The sequence below is a fragment of the Paramormyrops kingsleyae genome, chromosome 14, assembly GCF_048594095.1.
Source record: "Paramormyrops kingsleyae isolate MSU_618 chromosome 14, PKINGS_0.4, whole genome shotgun sequence".
Taxonomy (NCBI): domain Eukaryota; kingdom Metazoa; phylum Chordata; class Actinopteri; order Osteoglossiformes; family Mormyridae; genus Paramormyrops; species Paramormyrops kingsleyae.
Genome location: NC_132810.1, coordinates 3,277,242 through 3,298,869, shown reverse-complemented (window position 1 = coordinate 3,298,869; position 21,628 = coordinate 3,277,242). Strand labels below are relative to the sequence as shown.

General features: G+C 41.6%; 2 protein-coding genes across 3 annotated transcripts in view; one reads left to right on the top strand and one right to left on the bottom strand.

Annotated features, from left to right (window-relative positions):
- Window positions 1-13,729, bottom strand: part of znf106a (zinc finger protein 106a) — a 25,060-nt gene extending 11,331 nt beyond the window's left edge. The window contains exons 1-8 of the mRNA XM_023827482.2: window positions 13,666-13,729; window positions 12,856-12,938; window positions 8,812-8,897; window positions 8,630-8,691; window positions 6,144-6,338; window positions 2,829-4,616; window positions 2,082-2,529; window positions 1,909-1,978 (exon numbers count right to left, since the gene is read on the bottom strand). Of these exons, the coding sequence (XP_023683250.2) occupies window positions 1,909-1,978; window positions 2,082-2,529; window positions 2,829-4,616; window positions 6,144-6,338; window positions 8,630-8,691; window positions 8,812-8,865 (2,617 nt within the window). The 5' untranslated portion in view covers window positions 8,866-8,897; window positions 12,856-12,938; window positions 13,666-13,729. The remainder of the gene's footprint in view (window positions 1-1,908; window positions 1,979-2,081; window positions 2,530-2,828; window positions 4,617-6,143; window positions 6,339-8,629; window positions 8,692-8,811; window positions 8,898-12,855; window positions 12,939-13,665) is intronic.
- Window positions 13,311-21,628, top strand: LOC111852021 (synaptosomal-associated protein 23). 2 transcript variants are annotated; one of them, XM_023827490.2, is made up of 8 exons: window positions 13,311-13,329; window positions 17,852-17,970; window positions 19,021-19,062; window positions 19,697-19,745; window positions 19,837-19,954; window positions 20,231-20,413; window positions 20,506-20,650; window positions 20,749-21,628. In XM_023827490.2, the coding sequence occupies exons 2-8, from the start codon at window positions 17,914-17,916 to the stop codon at window positions 20,809-20,811; spliced, it is 657 nt and encodes a 218-aa protein (XP_023683258.1). In that variant the 5' UTR covers window positions 13,311-13,329; window positions 17,852-17,913; the 3' UTR covers window positions 20,812-21,628. The 2 variants fall into 2 exon arrangements, with proteins under 2 accessions (XP_023683258.1, XP_023683257.1); XM_023827489.2 differs by lacking the exon at window positions 13,311-13,329 and adding an exon at window positions 15,496-15,628.

The following is a 21,628-nucleotide window of genomic DNA, read 5'->3' as shown; positions in this document are numbered from 1 at the left end:
CAATTCAGTAGGAGGCTTCTCAACGTCAGAATCCTGATTACCAGATTCAAGATCAGTTTCTCCCCCGAAAAGCTGTCCACATTGTGGTTATCTGAATAGCTTACTGGAATAATTCTGCAGTCTGCAAATTTTATGTGAGTAGCAGTGTTAATGTTACTCAGTTTTCACTGTGCTACTGCGCATCTGTCTACTGTTCCTTGCTATTGTTTATTACATCCAATTGTTCCTTTTACTGGATGTGGCCAAATAAGAAAGCACTCCAATTCACTTGCCCAGTAAAAGAATATCCTGCATTTCAGACTAAGCAGTAAAAGAAAGACGTTGTTTTGGTCAACAGATTGTGTAACTGGGGACACATCACTGTATCAGTGCTAAAGGGTATGAATGCAAAATATTGACCTGCTAGCCATGGGACTACCTTGGGAGATTCCACACACCACTGTGCTCACTGCATACACTCACTGCATACACTCCCTCCTCTACCGATGCTGTTGCTGCAATCAAATGGATCCACTTGACAGTTATAGCTTCCCAACACCTGTATAGAGACTTCTGGGAATCAATCTCTCTCTCTCTCTCTCTCTCTCTCACCCAACAAGAGTGATATAAGACCCTGGACTTATCTTACTCAAATGTCAAAGATGCTGAGCGATCAGCTGCCTTGACTCCACTCAGCAGTACAGCACACGACTAATCCCCAAACTAATCCCCAAACACAGACTCCACAGATGCCTGTGACAACTAGCACCGCAAGCGAGAGAACGAAGCAAACTGAGGGCGTTTTGAGGTACATCTTAGAGCCGATAGATTGGGATATGCTCTGTGAGATGCAGTATGAAGACATTGAGCTACTCAGACGGTGTTTCTCAGGTAGAAGTGGAAAGTTCAGGTCCAGAAAGTAAAACTCCAGACGAAGATTTTGTTTTAGCCAACCAGAGTATTCTATGACTAAGTCGTTATATTCAACAGATTGGTTGAAACAACATCTTGGTCTGGATTTGTACTTTCTAAACCTGAACTTTCCACCTCTGATGTCAGAATGGGGTATATTGTGAAATCTTGTGTTCTACATTCAAAAAGGCCAGAGTAGACTATTGGTTTTGAGAAGATGGAGGCCTCTCGATGTGCACATCTACAAGATACTGAACATGTTTTATCAGTCCATAGTTACCGATGAAATGTACTATGCTGTGGTTTGACAGTGCAGCCTCATCATGCAAGGCGGGCAAAAAAAAATTGATCAGGAGGACTTTGTAAAGGGCTGAACCTAGACACCGAGGCTGATGGTAAAAGCACCAGACATGACCATGATCTTGCATCCATAAGCTACTGGCTTGTCCCACTCCGACGTGCCAAGAACCACTGTTGGGGTCCCTTTCTACCAGTGACCTAACACTGCAGAATGCCTTCTCCCAACCAGCAACACTCCTCATGGCCAACTGTAACTGGACAGCTCTGAGTCAGTGCCGATATGATCACTGGCCAGGTTAAGGTAAACCTGTTTGTTTCTGTACTGTCAATGCACTCATGCACATTGTAGCAGCCAATTATGTAATAACTTCCGATAATGTAATAACTTTTCTATTGTTAATGTGATAAAATTGATAATGTAATAGCCAGTTAATTTAATAAAATTTCTAAATAAAAAAATTGTGCATAATATAATAATTTATTATATTATTGGTTCGTTATTACATTATTGGCTGATGTAGCAGTCAACATAAGTTTACGCATTAAAAAATTCTTATGCTATTGGCAATTATTACGTTGTTATCAGTTGTCAGTTATTACATTAATGGCTGCTACACAATTGCTCTTCATGCTGTGGCGGCACCAGATTTTTCTGATTCGGATCAAAGATGTATATACATCTATAAAAAAGCATAAAACACAAAATAAAAAGCATGCCTTTTTTAGATTTGATTTTCATCCTCTTGCTCTTTCGTTCCAGGCTGGGAATTTCTGAGGATGGAACATCCTGATAAATAAAACAGGGTTTTCATTAGTATTACAGAAGATGTTGCTATAAATGAAATAAGTATTTAAAGACATTTACAATTCGTTAACGTAACGTAACTCACCCCCGCTGCCCTACGCTTTTTTCCAGCCTGCTGCATATCATTTATCTCTGGCCCGGAAGTGCAGCTGCTGTACCCCTCTACAGACTCATGACCCTGGGGGGCTTTCTGTGGCGCTGCAAGGTCCCCAACTGGTACGCAGCCCCCTCTCATGCCCCCCTCCAATTCCGCTTTCACACAAGCTGGCCCAGATGTTGCTGAAGCGTCACTGCCGGTTCCTCTGGAACACGGTCCGGGCAGGTCCATCTCTGGTGTGCACGTGCTGCGCGTGGCTCTTGTGAACAGTGCTAACGTGGTGGTGGTGGTGTGATCCGGCACCAGGCTGCTCTCCGAGAAGCTACGCTTGCGCTGGGTGCCCCCGTTGAAGGCAGAGTCAGGCTTCCAGTCGAATCCCTCTGCAAAGGGAATGTCTTCTTCATACTGAACCTGCGTCACCATCTCTATGCCAAACCTGGGGGTGGTTTAAAAAAACGAAGAAATCACCACCAGACACACTTAGACATTGAACACTGCTACGATTATAATAGTTCAGGCCATGCTTTACAATGACCATTTCAGCAGGATATCGCATAAATTAGTTAACAAAGTTAAATATGAGTTATATGGTTATTGTAATATTTAAAAAGTATGATTCCTTAAGAAAAAATCCATAATAACAGTAATGCATTAATCTAAGTAATCTTGTCTTAAGGTTAAGAGGGCATTTTGGTGATCTTCCTGTGCTCAGGCTTAAGCCCAAACCTCTCCTACCTTGGCATGCCTCTTTCCTGCTCCTGCCTCTTTCTGCACACCTCTAGATACACCTGGTCCCAGTTCACGTTCCTCCGGGACCCGCAGCTGCTGATGATTTGCCGGAGGGTCGGCTTCAGGCTGGGGTCCTTCTCCGCTTCACCCTTGCGAATCCCGCTGAGGCTGCGGATTCGGCGGGCATTATTCAGGTTGGGCTCATGGGTCCCCATCTTGTGCTTAGAGCCCACGTGCCGCGTCAGGTCTCGCTTCAGAGAGGCAGGGAGGCCTAGCTTGCTAAGGTCCGGCACCTCAGAGCCACAGCATTGTGGCTCATGGCTGTTCCTGCCGGCTTCATTGTCCGAACCGAATCCTTCGTCCATCGCATGTATTGTCTGCTCTTCTCTGCTGTTGTCTTCTTCCTGGTGTCCTGCTTCCTTTACGTCCACTTTGTTTCCTCTGTTGGGAATTGAAGGAACAGACTGTTCTGTGATGTTACAGGTCGAAGTGCTCACTTGGATGGACTGCAAGGAGCAAGCAAGTCTGGATCCTTCTGTGGAGTAACCACTGTTGAGATTCTTGTTCTCTTTAAATAATTCTCTCTCTTCTCCAGCCTCACATTCAATGCTGTCTGGCCCCTGTTTCTCCTCTATAAACAGTACAGTCTCCATACTGACTTCTGCTGTTGATGCATTAACAGGTTCTGAATTCTCCTTTAAAAAAGCTTTGGCTTTCCCCATCAGCTCTGTGAGTCTCTGGTGTTGTGACTTTGGCTCATGATTCTTTGGAGAGTTTAAGGTGATTCTGTGAGGTTTCAACTCAGTAGAGTCACAAGTAGAGGGTCTATGGTTGGGACTAGATTTGGATTTGGAAAAGGTTCCAGATGTTGCTTCTCTAAATATAGAAGAGGACAAAGCCAGGCTACTGTTCTCTGAATGCTCTCGATCTTCACCCTGGTCATTCTGAGGAGGTGAGGAGGTGCCATACCTTCCTCCCAATTCCCTCCCTGACTTATGAACTGAGTGCGTGTTGCATCGTAGCAAATCAGAATTTGACTTCGTGTTCTTTTCCAGGCCAGGTGTCACTGTGGGATAGTCTTCAGGCACAGAGTCGCTGACTTCCTTCCAGGGCATAATCTCGTTGTATTTGGCAGGAGGGTAGGGTGCCCAGCGATTTACTTTGTCTTTGAGATTAGAGGCCCTTCCTTTGCTTTTGTCTCCAGAAGATCCTTCTTTGTTCTGATTCCCAGCCATGTGGCTTGGATGCTCTTCAGACCATTCTTCATGCTCTTGAGTGTGGGCACCATGTCCCTTCCTGAAGTTAATGGCATCCAACAGGGGAAGGCTGTCGCTTCTGAAGTCTGCCTCTACCTGCTTGTGGAACCTCCCACCCTGGCTTAGGTTGCTGCTGCCATCTCCACCTGGCAAGGAGATGTGGTGTCTCTGTTGCAGGGGGAATCCCACAAGCTCCCGTGTTCTGGCTCCCAACGCGCCGCTTCCTAAGCTCGTTACTGCTTGATCGACAGAACGCCACTTCTGAAGGTCAGGAGCTCCCTCAGCATGCCAGGTGGCACTGCGGCTCTGATGGCTAGAGGACCACGGTCGGTCCTGCAGCACCCTTGCCGAGCTCCATTCGCCTCCATTTCCCTGCCAGCTGGGCATGCTGAAGCCTTTCGAGAGCTGAGGGTATCTAGAGTAGCCCCAGCGCTGCAGCCCTTCCATCTGCTGGACCCGGTGCTGTTCCATTCGATGTTTCTGCTGCTTATGTCGCTCTTCTTTATTGGTCGGCTTTTTTGCTTCCTCCTCCTCAATCCTATGAGAGCAATTTAGCATACAAATGCAACATTAAAAAGCAATGTGTCATATTCAGAATACATCCAGAAAATCAATGTTGTTATTCAATGTTGTTATTGTTTTGTTCAATTGAATTACTAATATTCGCAAAACAACTTTTTTCCAGTTTTAAACTACATTTTATCTGGACTGGTAAAGACCGGTAGCGTATCAAGTCAAGCAAAGCAGCACTATAAATAGCAAATAAATACAGTCGGGAATTTCCCAATTAATTTATTCCACCTATATTTAACAGGCTTAACTACTATGACATTATCAGTGTAAGAGCAGATCCAGTTCTGCGAATTGTTAAATAAGCGGATGACCTGAGAAGTTGCAGCTGAGATACAATTTAGACTGTGACCGGCAGTTTTATATTAAACACCCCTCATACATCTATTTCACACAATCCAAAACCCTGCCATTTACTTTCCCTTGCACACTAATCACCGTCTCTCCCACTGAATTTCTCAAGCGTTTGTAACACAGAGAAGACTAACACTCTAGCCTTGGAAACATTATACTCAAGAATTCAACATGGCGACAGTACTATTCAGTAACATTTGTAAAAAAAAATATATATACATAGATAAAAAAGAAAGTAGAAGTAATTTATTTGTGCCGTGATTCACTGAAGCTACATTTAAATCAGTCTGAATTTTTCACCAAAATATCTAGTCATAGATGAATGCTATGCTATTTCTCCACTGTAGGTCAGTTCCATAAGCTACCATAACGACACAGTGAGATATAAATACACCACAGACACTGCCTTTATTGCAAGACACCAGAGTGCAACCATATGCTTTTGCACTGAATTTATACCCGAGTAACGTTCAGTATAGTTTCTGACTTGGCATACTCTAAGAGTAAAAGCAGTGTTTCCATGTCACAGGAGCTGAAAGGCAGAAAAGCGTCTGTCCTCGTAAAAGGAGAGAGCTGAATGCAGTGCTGTTTTAGGCCATGGCTGTCACTGATACTGTATATGAGCTAGTCAGCGCCTTGTTTTCGAATGGATTAAATTAGAACTCATGCACAGACTCATGAAAAAGATGATGAACCAATGATAACCAGCAGCATAGTGATTAAGTTAACATTATCAGCAAGTTCTTTGTTGGGCACATGATCTCTTTTTTCGCTTCTGTGTCCCTTGTATTTCTGTCATCCCATGCCTAAGATAAAATGCTTTTTAACCTACACAAACAGATTAGAACTTTACACACTTGCTGATCAAGCAAAAGACCTAAAATCGGTAATCAACAGAATTATGAATAAGCAATACATTTTCAGCAGTTCTTACAATGGAACACTTTGAAACACTTTCATTCTTCAAGCTCAAATCACAAATGTGAACATCCATAGACTCACAACAGTACACTTCCTAATCGAATGTTAAGTAATAACTTCTGTAAAACAAGTTAAATCAAATAAACAACTATTACTTGTACTATCACGTCAAATAATGCTTGCACTATAATAGATAATTGTTCAGACTACAGGCTCTCACCGATTAAGCTCCTTCCGTTTCTCGATGAGGCGTGCCAATTCCTCATCGAAGTACTTCTCCTCCAGGTGTGCCCCCGTGCCCTCACGCCAGCGTGCCTGCACACGCTGCTTGTGCAGGGGGCTGGAGATGTGAGTGGCGTATTCTGTGAGGCCCACCACCGACACCCGGCAAACCCGGCACTCGTGGATGCAGTCCCTGGGGACGGAGGCGGACAGGGCCTGGTTAATGCTCCCCACTGGCATGGCTTAGCTACTGGTACCGCCGGATCCGGTTCAGTTGAGTTGTGCTGGTCTTCCGGAGAAGGTGAACCCACTTGTGATACTAAAAAAAAAAAAAAATTTAAAGCCAAAAAAATAGTGAGAAGTCAAAAGTCTTACTACAATCTTCAAAGTTCAGGAGGCAAATGACTTATTTTTCTTGAGTTCTTCAGAAAAACCCTTGATATATATATAGTTTATCTGTACTTTTGGAGTAATGAATCTTCCTGAACTGTTGCAGGCCTTCTGCTGGCTCTCAGAGCTGGGTCAGAGCAGGCAGTGCCAAAGGGTCTGGAGGTAGCATGTCAGCCCAGCGACAGCTGCACTGGGATACGGAGGGAGACTGGAGCACCCTCCTTCAAGGGGCTTCAGCCTAGTGCCCCCTCATGGTGGTGTGGGCTGCTCTGCGGCCAGAAACAGCCAGTATGCGCATTTAGCTAGCGGCACGGCGCTGTTCCAGGAGTGCACTCCCTCCCTCGGGCTGCAGCGCTACATGCCATTCTGACCAATCCTAAACCGGCTGTAACTGGAACCCCAAAAGGCTGCTCCTCCCCCTTTGAAGAATGACATTCCGGAACACTGATAGAGACCTTATTGGTCTGTGTCACCTTCTAATCTGTGTCAGATAAATAAAATTGGCCAAGCGGGGTTATCTTTACTTGTTTTTTTTTCCGCCTTTCTCCTTTTATAGCCTTCTGTCCAGTTATATTTAAGAACTTTTTACGGTTATGCCTTAAATAGGAGTCAGAGCTGTTTTTGAACTGCGCACAGCAGTATGGCTGACCACCTCGTGATAGGGTCTTTCTATGATTGGTCCTTTCTAAGTGTACTTAGAAACATACTTGATATCATTGGTTTGACTGTAGGAATTTCAACCCTTGTATCACTACGACTTCAAAGAGTTCCACAGGAGTTTGTCCCATCATCCTCTAGTCTCAGCTCACACGTCACATGTCACAGATCTATAGCACCCGTAACTTGAAACAGTTGCCATTATTCCACTTGATGGGTTTTACTTGCTGCTCCTATATTTAAGCGACAGCTGGGGCAGCTGCCTTGGTTCATATGGAATGGAGGGCAGGACAGGACACACGTGCCTCTGTTTCAGAATGCCTCACATTTACAGAGCTGCGATACTGCGCAGAGAATGCAGGCCGCAGAGTGAGACCCGCGCACATTTATGGATTAATAAACAGATACAGCTCTAAATAAGACTTTAAATATGACTTGACTGATAAACTAGCCCTTCACAAAAAAAACATGCACAACTTATTATGAGTTGGAAAAGTTAAATCTGTTTGGTACGACAATAACTCCTTATTGACCTAAAAGTCCTAAAAGTAGACTACTGTTGTGCAGAGGGCAAAGGCTCGATTTGTTTGTTTACATTTCTGAGCAGGTAATAAAAGCAAACTGTAATATTATAATGTAATACACTGACACATTGTGTGCTAACAGGATGCCTTCATTTTTGTGGGGATGTTTTATGAAAGCTGTTCCTTAAATCACGTACAAAAGGGGTATTTATATGGATGCCATTTTTTCTGTTTTATTTTCTAATTCAGTCACTTTTTAATATCACTGTGGGCCTCTGCAGGTTATGCCTTGTGATCAGAAGGTCACTGTTTTGACCTCTATGGACAGCAGACTGATCACAACAGCACTGAGGCCTTGGGCAAAGCCCTTAACCCAGGAAAGTGTCCCAGGGAGACCAGGCAGCTGACCCTGTGCCCTGACCCCAGGCTTTACTTTCACCTGTATATGTGTGTGTGTCTCTCTCTCTGAGTACAATACACACTTGTGCTTAATTCACAATGCTGATTAATAATAAAAATAAAAAGCCAAAAACAGTTCTGTCTGGACCAGTTGAGGCCTCATGAATTCCATTAATATAACGGTCATTTGGAAATGATCTCAAATGCTTACATGAAAATGTGCATAATGTATATATTTTTGCACATGCACTGTCAGAAAAAAGGGTACAGCCTGGTATACTTTTGTACCCCAAGGTACAAACAACATTAATGCGCCCCCCAATGGTGCATTAGTATGCCCCCCCCAAAGAGTCCATTTCTACATCTTAAAAGGTACATTTACCTACAGCTAGCGTACAATTGGCAGGCCCTTGAGGGTACAGCCCCAGTGACAAGTAACTGTACCCTCAAAAGAACAAATTGGTAAATTTTTTTCTGACGGCATATACCAAAGGTATACAGGACAGGTGCTCACCGGCCCTTGAGGCTCTCAAGCTCACGGTGGTGCAACATGCTCCTCATGTGCTCATCCATTTCCTGTTAGGATGAAGGGAAACAACCAGTGTGACTCAATTCTGGCTCTCAGCAGGAACACTGAAGGCAGCCTCTCATAATGCACTGCACACATCTCAAATAAAAAAAAACATGGCCGCTTACCTGCTTTGAATTGTAGACAATGTGACAGAGGATGCACATCCTTTCCCTCTCCATTCTGGGCCTGCTGATTGGACATCACACCATTACTAAAGGGAGAAAAACACAAGATAGAAACAAAAGCTTAAAAACACAATATCATTTCTGCAATATACAATGTGATGGTTGTAATAAACGAAATTTGCATCAGGACACACATTCCTGCTTAGTGAAATAAATATTTTTAAACCATTATCTTGGAAATACAATTATTCTTTTGTCAACATTTTATTTAAAATCACAAATTACTACAATTAACATATTTATGTACTGGTTAGTCAATTCTGTTACACATTCTTTTCTTATAGCTATTAATATTATTTCCAAATGTTTAAAAGGATTCCTTCAATACAACAAACAGTTGGTTTTGAAATCGCCAGCTTCCCCTTTTTGACTGCAGTCTTTCAGATCTCACTGTTTTCACATGCTGCCTTTCACTGTCACTGTCCTTGAGAGTTCAGTTTTACGGCCAGTGGCTGGGCTCGCAGAAATAGAAGCAACTGAAACCCAGGTCTTCTGGGTGTAACTTGTACTCTTGAGTCTGCCTTAGCAAGAAGACTCCATGTATCTCAGGACACAAAAGGTAGTGCCTTTCAAATATGTGCTTCTGATGAATACACCTTTATGAATATCGTCTGAGTAACTCAAAGGTGCCCTGTACTGTTTTTCCCTTTTTATCCCTTTCGTTTAGTGTTATACAGCAGTGTTCTTCACTGAATTTTAGGTGAGGGCCACGCTTACCAGCATGGAGGTGGCCCGGGGGCCACCATTCATTTTTTAAAAGCTAGTTAGCTGGAAGTCATCTTGATGCTGCTTCACTTGATTGTTAGTTAACTACTTAGCTGCAAGTTATAATTTGCTTATTTATTTACTCAGTTACAGGCCACCACATTGGCCTCCAGGCGCTGCGTAGTGAAGACCACTGTTATATAGCTTTATATGCATGTAAGTGGTCTGCAGTGTCTCATGGCCCAAGTTCACTCCAAAGGGAGTAACTCTCACCACAGAAACCACTCTCCTCTAATCTGCCTGAAATGCCTGATTGGAATTCCAGCCCTTACTTCCCTGACCCGGTGAGGTCACCTCGTAACACAATCCTTATTGGCTGCCTACCCACAAGGATCTGTCTGCAGACTGCAAAATAATGGTGTAACATGTAGGGCAAGCTGACCAATCATAGCATGCTGGGCTCATCAGGGGTGGGGCTTAAAGCTCTAACAGAGCATTTCAGACAGTGTTATAGACAGAGTGAATAGAGATGTACGGTATGAGAGTACAGTATGGTATTGGAACATTGATGCATGTAAATCTATTCTAGTAGACCCCAAAAACAAAATCATCAAGAGTGAAAATGGGCATAATAGGGCCCTTTTAAATAAATCAGAATAAGCAAACTTTGGAATCACTATAAGACTTTCCTGATGGAAGACAAGGAACAGGTCAGGTCAATACAGAAGAAGCTGAGGAAGATAGCCAGAGAGGAGAAAATGGGACATGAGGAGAAAATAATGTGAGCTGGAAAATACCAGAATGAAGAATGAATGGAAACGTGTGAGGAACATCACAGGCTGCAAGATGAATGACCTTGATGGGACCACGAGTGAGCAGACACATTAAACCTGCTTTATGACAGGTTTTACACTTTATTTTTAGTCATGTTTTGGTGAACCACTGCAGGGCTGAATGACTACAGATCTGTAGGACTAACATCCCATATAATTAATACATTTGAGATCTTCAGCATCTCAGAACACCCCTGAAGGACAAGATCCACTACAGGTTGCATACCAAAAATACATAGGTGTGGAAGATACCATCATTGTACCTGTTTTACAAAACCTACTCACATTTGGACATTGAGAGGATTCTCCTCGTTACACTTAATTTAATTAACACTTAATTATTTACACTTAATTTATTTAGCAGATGTTTTGTTTAAAGCTTAGGGTCAGAGAGCAGGGGTCAGCCCGCCTCCGTGGAGTAAGTGGGTGATATGATTACTCTGCAGGAGATAGAATTCAAATCCTAGATCTTCTAGCCTTCCCTGTTGGGGGGGGGGAGTCAGGACTAAGTGAGGACACCATGGCTTACTGGATCACGGATTACTTCAACTACTGATCATAGTTTGTCCACATCAATACAATCATACATGACGCACTGATGAGCAACACAGGAGAATCCCAATGGACAATACGGCCATAATTTACTTCTGCCTCTGTATACAAAAGTGTTTTGGTGCAAGTCTGGAACATTCCATCTTCAGAATGTCTCTAATCTTGTCACTGTGGGATTGAAAACTCAAAAGAGAGATTAGGAGTGCAAAGGTCTGCCAGAGAGATTCGCTAGGTGGTGTGTGAAGAGACTTCTGCAGCTGGATATGAGCTTTGTCAGGTGTGTGGATATGAGCTTTGTCAGGTGTGTGGATATGAGCTTTGTCAGGTGTGTGGATATGAGCTTTGTCAGGTGTGTGGATAAATATGCTTTTACAGCTGCTGCCTGATTTATGAAAGTCAACACGCCAGTGAAACCAGAAGTCGTGGATAATCGCGTAAGAGTTCATAAACATCCAGATGAACCTAATATAGTAAAATACAAATGGGAACATGCTTCAACTACGAATTTGTTCATAAGAATTTCTACGGGACAGCACAAATACATATATTTTTATTTTTTATATTTCTCTAGAATAAAATGAATTTTTCAGTGTGAGATAGAGTTAACTCAAAATTTTACTTTCTTTCCTGGTCAAAACAGCTGAATTTATCAGCAGCATAGATAAGGTATTTACCCAGAAGGGAAGCCAATGTAAGTTGAGCCCCTGTACTCAACTGATCAAATGTAGCCTCATTTCCCCGCCTCCCCAGGCCTGATTCCATCCAGACACTATCCTGGGGCCATAAGTCAGAGGACAGCCCACAGTGGACAACCAGCTAATTCAAGCCCACTCGAAAAAGCAGGCTGCAAGTCCTGTAAACAAGCCAAAAATCTCAAAGACCTCTTTGCTCTGTGTCATAAAATAAACCCCGAACTGTGCATGACCCCCACAGCATGACCTGCTGCTGTATTTAACCATAACCTCAAATCAAGATAAAAGTTATACCTGCAACAGTCAAGAAGATCGCTGTAATTACTGAAATATTAGGTTGTTTCTAGGCAAAGTTACTAGTTCTGCACTTCTGGCTGAAATATATAGCTGTCCTAGCTGAGGGCACGTTGTTGTACCTTTGATCATTAGGCTAAATTTCTTCAGAACCCCATTTTAGAAGACAAAAATGCCTAACAGACAAGCAACAGTACAATCCACGAGAACCTCAAATCACACAACAATGCTTATTCCTCATTTCTCTGCTTGCCCACCAAGACAGCAAGGCTTTCTGAGGAGATTCAGAGAAGAAGTACTGTGCCAAAATTCCTCATAGCTTCCCAGCCTAAGGGCATGTGGGCAACCCACTGATACAACTCAAAATACTGCTCATCTGATCAACAAATACTGCTGTATCACTAGGGCCCGGGGCTTGGTCAGGTTACAGCCAGAAAGGCCACATGACTCACAGACAAAAGTGTTTCACGCCCTTTATGCCAAGTCGCACTGTACCCTAACCCATATCTGGTTTTTGGTGGTCTTGGAATTCTCACTTAAAAAGCTGGGTCATGTTTTATATGCAACTAACTTAACTGGGATTAAAAGTATACATTAAAAAAAAGAACCAAGGAGCCAAATTCTGCAACCACAATTAGCTTGGAAAAGTAATACGACACATTACATACAAATGTGTAAAACTACCCTCTGCAGCCATTCTTTTGTTTTACATTTAAACTTATTTATTAGTTAGATGTTTCTCTCCAAAAAGATGAGGGTCACTGCAAACAAGTACAGCTGTAAATTTATAACAAAGGTCAACCTACAAGCACGAAATCAATAGGTTAGTAAAATCGTTGCTTCTGTTTGTAGCAATATCGGGTTAGTAGCTTTGGACAAAAAAAGAGGTTTGCAGGGTTGGATCATACCTTCAAAACAGACTGTAGAATCTTTCATTCTTTTATCTTTCAGATAAACGGTCAATGCTGAGGATAGTACTGCTGTTCCAGGGCTGACGTATTAAGTTCGTCAACATACAGAAAAAAGCGCACAAAGAAATACTTAATTATTGGATTTTCCCATAATTGAGAAAAACACAGTAATTTACATATAGCTCTGCTCTGTATAGCTTCTTGGTCAGTGTCGTCAATGGTTAGTCTTGTTGGGTATTAGGCATCATTTGACTTTGAGTAGCCCCCGGTTAAAAGGTCAGTATAGTTAAGGACAAATACCAGGATGTGTATATAACGCGTTCAAAGGGAGGTCTTCAGCGCCACCTAGCGAATGCATAACGTGTACAGTAGCTATAAAAACTGCAGTCTCGGATAAATGCAAATTTTATATAAAGAGTGGAAAGATAGGTTCCCGCATCTATGACGGTGTATGTTTACGCTTGCTAATTGGTAAGTGTGCTATACGTAATCATAATAATTACACATTCAATACGACTTTAATGAAGAAATCTGATAAAATAGCTATTTACGGGATGGATAGATGGAATTTCCTAAAATTCAAACAATGCTCGTGATAAGCTAACGAATTGTTCCCAAACGAAACAAACTATTACTACCGATCCAGCTGTACTGTCTACCTTGTAATTGATGGAGCATCCGCAACCAGCCAAGTTTAATAGTTAGCATACGCCCTCTTGGGCAATTTCTTCCCTTTGCGGTAAAGAACATTTTTGTCTGAATGCTTAGCATGCCTGCATGCAAGCGGTTAAGACTAAAGAGGCGTACCTGTATTAATCCATGCTTATGTTTATTGTTTTTCCCCTGCTCTAATAATACGCTGTATGCGTAACATCGCGTCCTTCAGTACAGCACTTGCAGTGGAGCCTGAACCGCTAAATTATCTGAAAGCTCATTGGTCAATATTGCCCAAAGTAGGCGGAATCTAGCGACCCTGAATTTTCATTTGACCAATCCTGTGCTTTAAATTGTAAGCTGCTTGTTTTGTAACTTGTGTAGTTATGAAAGAAATAATACAGAGCTGATGGGCACTTATAGGTTCAGGCTGCTTAGTTGGTGTTGGTGTTACTCACTGTTTTTCAAACGCATATAGAAAAGGTCTGCAAGCCACAGACGCGGTCCAGCTGTGGATTGGCAAACGCGTCTGCTGTGAACTGTTAAAAGCCCAATTTAAAGATAACTTGCGTAGGTGGGTACACATATACAGCAGCTATTCTAGGGTTACGTTTTGAACCTATTTAATGTGTATACCAGCTATTTAAAGCTGATTCTGATTATGGGGTTAGATGTTCAATTAGTCAGTTTGTAATGTTAAAATGCAGCTGTCAACTGCAGTGAAATAACAGATCGAGGTCTGCATATTTACACTCCGTCATAGTATGTACAGTTGGTTTTGGAGTAATTTGATAATTGGGTATAGTAACTTAACGGGTTCATATATGCAGGGCATACAGACAAGATTTTTGGTTTTATACAAATACAACTCATTAGATCCTACGTCTTAATATATGAAGGGTTCACAGTATATAGGTCTCTAGAAAAGCCTGTAGTGTATGGTTCCTTGTGATGGCCTAATATACCACAAGCTTGTGTACAGGGCTGCTATGCTTAGGACCCAGACCTCCATGCACCCTGACTTAGATACAAGGCAAAGATCCATCAATGCAAATCACTAAAATATATAAATTAGCTCACGAAAATCAATAATAGTCTGGTGTATACCTCAACACTAACACAATGTTAGATGTCACACATTTCATATTTCTTGTCTTTCCAGACAAACCCAGCTTTTCACACATACGTCAGCAACTGTAACAGTAATTTATTGTCCTCTAGAGGGCGCGGAGAACTGCCGCAATGGTGTTTAGTTGATAGCCTGTATATCTGGTGTTGCGTTAAGGCATTTGCTGTACTTAAGCCAAAATGAATGTATTAATTTTATGAACTTAGGTTAATTGTTTAACAAATTCTCACATAATACATTTAGAATGTCTATTACGACAACAAGTAGTAGACTAATTTGAATATAATTATACTTAAATATGGTTTTCAGGGAATTTATTCCGCATCGACATAGGATAATGCACGCGCTACTATTCATCCATAAGTTTATTACTACTCTTGTCTTCTGGCTCATTTAACATTTTTTTTTCTAAATGATAAATTGACATTTGTTCTAAATTATGCAGAAAAAAAAATCAAATAAAGGGAGTATGCATGTCATTAGAATAAATCGAAATTCAAATCGAAATGTTTAACAAGGGGTATTCTACATATTCTGGAGTACGTCCGGAATCACACTACGAAGCTATTGTGTGTAATGGTGACACATGTTAACTATTCTTAAATATCAATATATTTAGTATTTTAAGTTGCATATGCACTGTTAGAAATAAGGATACAGCCCGGGTACAGGTTTGTTCCCCAAGGTACAAACTACAATAATGTACCCCCAATGGCACAAAAATATTTATCAGAGTTGAATTTTGTACCTTAAAAGGCACATTCACCTGCAGCTAGGGTACAATTGGTAGAGCTGTGAGGGTACATGAGGGGGCTGCCTAGATCGGTACCTGAGCGCGGGGAGGGTCAGGCAGACAGACCGCAGGCACTCAGTCCGTCCAGCTGTTTAATCACGCATGCGCAATCCACAGCTAAGCGACGGAATCCGCCAGGAGCACGCGCCGCCAGCTGGGAGCCTCCGCGCAGTGTTAACGCGCGCTCTCGTTTTGTGAGTAACTTTTAACATGTCTCTGCTGTTTCTTAATTTCATGTCAGTTACGAAGAATAACTTTTTTTTGTAGCTGCTTTATTTTCCGTTCTCGTAAGGGAAACTGTACGACAGCCGCTGTTAGCTCGCTGACTTTCTAGCTCCCTATCTAGCGAAACAACCTCTAGAGAAAGGAAGTCAATTTCCTATGGTAGGGTGATAACACAGTAGCTTAGTTTGGGTATTTTAACGCTACATTACGGTGAGGGGACAGTAACAACCGGTGATTTTTGTAAGGTGTCATTGTTTTCTGGCGTGCCGATTACTAATCATATTTAGCCTAACCAGTAACTATATAACTTATCATTTGGGTCGGGTAAGGTGTCATGCTGGCTGTTTACTGGGTGCGTGGTGCCAGGAGGTAGGAAGAACTTCGCTAATGAGTGACAATAGTACATTTTAATAGAAGGCAAATCATAAAGCCTACACGACATTTGTTCACCAAAACCCAGAATTGTTTGCACCCAGTATCTTCAGCTAACAGACGTACTGTACTGTATAGCACTAGTGTGATAATCATGAGACTTTAGTTAATTAGTTTCTCGGTCAGCTGAATTTTATGTTCAAATGACGCAGTCGGGCTGCAAGGAAAAAAAAGACAAATATTGAAATATTTCTGATACAGTACTAATATGAATATGACTCGTGACCCTGACCAGCATGACTGGTTGGAAGATGGGTTGATACTGTGAATATAAACAACATTAATAGGACCTAAAAACCGGTTTACTTAAAGTAAGCCTTTATTTAGCTGCACTGATGTTCAATATTAGAAATGGTACGTACATAGAATCCTGGATGAAGCTAGTCTGATGAAGGAAACGTGTCTCTTTCACTAATAAGTAAAAAAACATTATTGACGTTTTATTAATATTAAGTTTCATGAAAGACACCTAAACGCTATACTTAGCTCTATACATTAGAAATGTAAGTTTAAAGCCAATATCTTGGATTAATTCTGCTCTTTATTATTTGTCTAACAATTTTCTTTGCTTGTCTAAGCGTTCCTAGATCTGTATGCCAGAATAACATTTTAGGTGAAAAAGGTAATTTAATATAATACAAAATGTTCTAGGACATAAAGACATACGTTGTATGATGAATGCATTGGATCCATACCACGAGAGTCCACCATCTAACATCAAGTGAGGGAGGGAGCAGTGGCCTTGTGCAATATAAACTGGCAGAACTGGTTTGGGAGGAAGAGCTGGATCTGAATTTCTGTAGTGGGGGAGCAGTAAGTCTCTGAAGCTGGTTTTGCAAAGTCTGACTTTTGTCTGATGGGGGTGGGGGGTGCGCTGTTGTGTCATAGATGATTTGCTAATGTTAGAGGTGTTCGTGGTGTGATAGCTGAGTGTTTACTGTTAGTGCAGCTCTCAATGACAGTTTTTTTTGTTGCTTGTATCGTTAGAAGCAGCAGTTCAGGAGTGTTGTATTAAAACATGATTACTAAAGAAAGTTGTATGCTTTTCTTGTGCTCACTCTTTTTGAGCAGTTGATCCGAACACAGGAAGAAATATATTGACTGATTGGTCTTGTCCCCCATCAAAGGAAGCCTAAAACATTACATACGAACAGTTTACCACTTTCACCTGTTTACACAGGATATTCTGCTGGAAATATCACGTTGACTATATTCAGGGGCTTGACAAGCAGCCTCTAGGTTAGAGTTTATCTCACTGACCACTTTCATGCCTGCCCGATATGTAGTGGTTGTAGGACAAAAAGATACTGAACAATATTTTGTCCATGCAACAGTACGTGACAATTAAACAATCTTGAATCTTGAAATCTAATGTTTTACTATGGAAACGCAGTCATATGCATATTTTCTTGGTTTCGTTGACTGATATTTGGGCATTTCATTTTTTTATCATGTTTGCAGATATCTTACTTTGTATCTTTATCATTTAAGCAACAGTGCATCAGCCTGCAAAATAAGAAGTAGCTAAGTCACATGATCATTATTTCCTTGCTGCTACTTCCTTGTGTAGAAATGTGTGACATGCATACCACAAAGTTGAGAAAGTTTTTATTTTATTTTTTTTTGCTGCTTCTCTGTTATAATGCACTTAATGTTCCATCTAGTATATGTGACATGTTGAAGTTGGGAATTAACACTCATTAACACACTGTTTTCTAGGAAATTTCAGTACTTGCATTTTTTTTCCCTGGCCTCTACAGACCACAGAGAATTGAGGTGGTTGGATTTGGAGAAATTCCCTAACGAGACCAGTAGCAAAAACATGGCAGAAATGACAGCGGAAGAGATCACTGCGCGAGCTAACCAGGTCACAGATGAGGTAATGCTTTCTTTGAGGGCGTGCGGCTTTATTTCAATCTCACAGGCATGACACAGGCTAAACAATTATTTAGATCCATGGCTTTGTTAAGCCTTTGGGGAAATAATGCCTAAAGTATGCTAAGCCGCTTTGCCGAACTCTGTCAGACTCATCTTTTGCTCAAACTGTCTGCCTCTGCCCTTCCTCTCCTCCTTCCTCTGCACCCATGGGTGGGATGAGAACCCCTTACTGACTGGCAGTCGCTTGCCGGCTATGTGCGTGACAGTATACTGGGAAAAGGTGTTCCAGGACCCCCGGCTGCTAAATGGTAACACTTCAGCACTGTGGCGTGACACAGGGTAAACAGTTTGACTGTTAGTAAACAAAACTCCCCCTGCTGGTAGAGTAGAACGCTCTACTTCCCATTCTCATCACTCATCTTCTTCACATGCTCAGAAAACAATTTGCTGTATACCTCATCTGCATGTATCTTTTTTATTAGGGCTAAGAACTTAACAATGCCTTCTACCGAGTAGTCTGTGTTGTTTTATAGAAGGATGTTTTTTGATAATTTGGTCTGGATTTGTACTCTCTGCACCTGAAATCTCCACCTCTACTCAAAACTATAACTGCTTGTTCATACCTTCATCCATTCCGTAGTGATAATTATAGCATCACTCCAGTACAGACCACATTCCACTGGCAACACTCCATTCTATTTTGCTGTAATAATTCAAACAGACCAACCAATCAGATGAATCAAGACTGTTTTCAAAGTGGTTGACAGTAAAAAATGTATAGACGTTTCTATCTTAAATCCTTCCCTAGAACAAAAAATGATTAATTTGCAGTTGTTGTTACTGAATATCCTTTAAGCCATAATCACACTTGCATATACATTTTTAGATTATGCCTATAATTGATCACCTCAAAACCCCTCATTGTATTCTGTGATGGCCGAGTCTGGCCGAGTGTTCTGTGAGTCTTGTGCATGTGCATGAACCTTTGTGTTGAGAATACTGTGACTCTGAAAAAGACTCCTTGAATTAATTATATACTTCTGTCTTTCAGTCACTGGAGAGCACAAGAAGAATGCTGCGGTTGGCAGAGGAGGTGAGAAATGCCAGGGTTGCCAACTCTCATGCATCGGGCATGACATTCGCGCTTTCAGACTCTCACACTCTCGCAAGAAATCTTACGGCAAATTGATGCCATTCCATTATAAACAGGGGTGCGGATAACTGGCACGCAGGTACGCATTCACCTTTAAGAATATGTGCGACAATCGATTGTTTGTAAAAGCGCAAATGCGTACTTATTTTATTTTATATTATATGTTATATTATATATATTATTTTATTGTCGTTCTTAAAGGTGAATGCGTACTTGCGTACCAGTTATCTGCACCCCTGATTAGAAACCTAAAATTAGCTACATCAGAAGTGTTAGGGCGGTATGCAAACCCTTCAGACTATTAACAAAAGTGTTGCATACATGTAAATGAGTGTGCATATGTGTGCAGATTTGTCTCAAATTGAAAATCTCACGCCAGCCAGCTGACCAAAGATGGCGACCGTGAAATGGATTATACCAGACAGTATCCATTACAGATTGATGTAATCAGTTTACCAGACTCCTTTTTTGCCTATGGTGAGGTTATATATAATGCGTTTGTTCCATGTGAATCTTGTGCTGGTGGGTTTTGTGATCGTTGATTGGCTTTTGCCCATGCCTCCGTCATACGCAGAGCAGAGAGACGGGGGTCAACACCGTGACCATGTTGGATGAACAGGGTGGTGAGTGGTTCATTTTGCACAATACCCTTTGCTTCCCCCAAAATAACCACTGGGCTCAGTAGCCTGTCTATCTTTTCTGCCTTTTTCTTAGAGCAACTCAAGAGTGTAGAACAAGGCATGGACCAAATCAACCAGGACATGCACAAGGCTGAGAAGGATCTGAGTGACCTGTCCAAGTGCTGTGGCTTGTGTGTGTGCCCCTGGAATAGGTATGTTCTAATTTGTCCATCTTATGTTATAATGACCTCACACGCCCAATTTTCAAACAAAACTTATGCTCTTTTATATAGATAGTTTAACTGATGTTTACTTGATAAATGAAGTTTGTTTTTTACATAAGTGGTAAATCTGTAGCAATCTGGTTATAGATTGTTATAGATAACTTTAGGGCTAATGGATTCATTATGAGACCTGAAAGGACAGCAGTTATTAAACAGTGAATATACTTCTCCATCAGAATGTAAAACTAAGCATCTGTTTCTCAGAGTGGCGTCGATTGAACATGATTCAAGGTACAGGCAGACCTGGGGCCTTGGCATCGACAATGCCGGCGGCCCCAATGCAGATGCAGTCGATGGGGGGAATCCTGCAGTTTTGTCCAGCCAGCCCCCCAGAATCCACAACGGCATGCCTACCTCCGCAGCACCTTCAGGGCCATACATAAAGAGGTGGGTCACAGCAATGAATAGAGGAGCACGTAATATGCACTGAGTTCAGTTGGGATGCACTTCTGAGACGTCATCTTTGGTGTCTTTCATAGGATAACCAATGATGCTCGGGAGGACGAGATGGAGGAAAACTTGGGTCAGGTGGGAAATATCATCGATAACCTGAAGTCCTTGGCCGTCGACATGGGCACGGAGATCGATAAGCAGAACAAACAGATCGACCGCATTACCGACAAGGTTGGGCTGCCGCTTGTAGTAAACTTCACTTCATGCAAAGAAAACTGCCATGTGAGGTCATGGGATATTACAATCTACCATTTTATTCCTTCTTCCAGGCTGAGATTAATAAGGCACGCATTGATGACGCAAACCAGAGAGCCAACAAACTCATCAAATAGAGTACAGAACAGATTGTTCTCTCTTCCATTACCAGCTCCCCATTTTATCTCTCATCCATCTAGCTCATAAACAGTTTTGTCTTGGGCAAAGAGAGAGGTTTATGTGGTATGGTGTCAGGCCCTGAAGAAACCTGCTCCCGCCAAATGTTACCTTATCATTCTGAATAACGTGGAAAATTCAGGGTTGTTTTAAGTCCAATGTTTCCTTAACTTCTAAAATGGAATGGAACTTAAAACATGTTTCTAATCATATCATTCATCATTCTTTTTTTGTGTAGTGGTTAAACTCGCATAGTTTTTATTTCAAGTAAAATGTCACAGTGATCCCTATGACTCTGACCAGAGTAAGTGGTTAGAAGAGAGATGGATGGGTATTAAAATGATGATGTGCAATTAAGTGGTTCTTTCTTGCTCTTATTGCCAAAATGGTTAGTCTGCAATATGGAGTATTGTCCGATTCTAATAATGTAACTTTTAAATTGTTTCAAATTTGGACAGTTGTATAACTTTCCGTCCTGTGTGGTCAGCCTCCATTCTGTGCTTTGAAGGCTTATTTCTGTTTGATTTGCATGGCTATACTGTACTAGCAATACAGTCATAGCATTGTTCCATTATGAAGCCTTTACTGAACAAGCTCACTGTGAAAGAGGGTAACAAACCTGATTTTATTTGTTTATCCATTGTTCCTTTGCTTGTACAGGCCTTATTTGACCACATGCTGTATATCTTTACAACCTCATAAGTGATATTGTTTTTATCACATATTTTAGTTTAAATTCAGTTGCCATTGTCTTAATAAAATGTCATATGTTCCAAA

What these genes read in the sequence shown, in the direction of transcription:
- LOC111852021 (XM_023827490.2), top strand. Translation starts at nt 17,914, where the DNA reads ATGGCAGAAATGACAGCGGAAGAGATCACTGCGCGAGCTAACCAGGTC. An exon ending in CTAACCAGGTCACAGATGAG is followed by an intron (nt 17,971 to 19,020) that starts GTAATGCTTTCT and finishes TCTGTCTTTCAG; the next exon opens with TCACTGGAGAGCACAAGAAG. An exon ending in TGCTGCGGTTGGCAGAGGAG is followed by an intron (nt 19,063 to 19,696) that starts GTGAGAAATGCC and finishes CGTCATACGCAG; the next exon opens with AGCAGAGAGACGGGGGTCAA.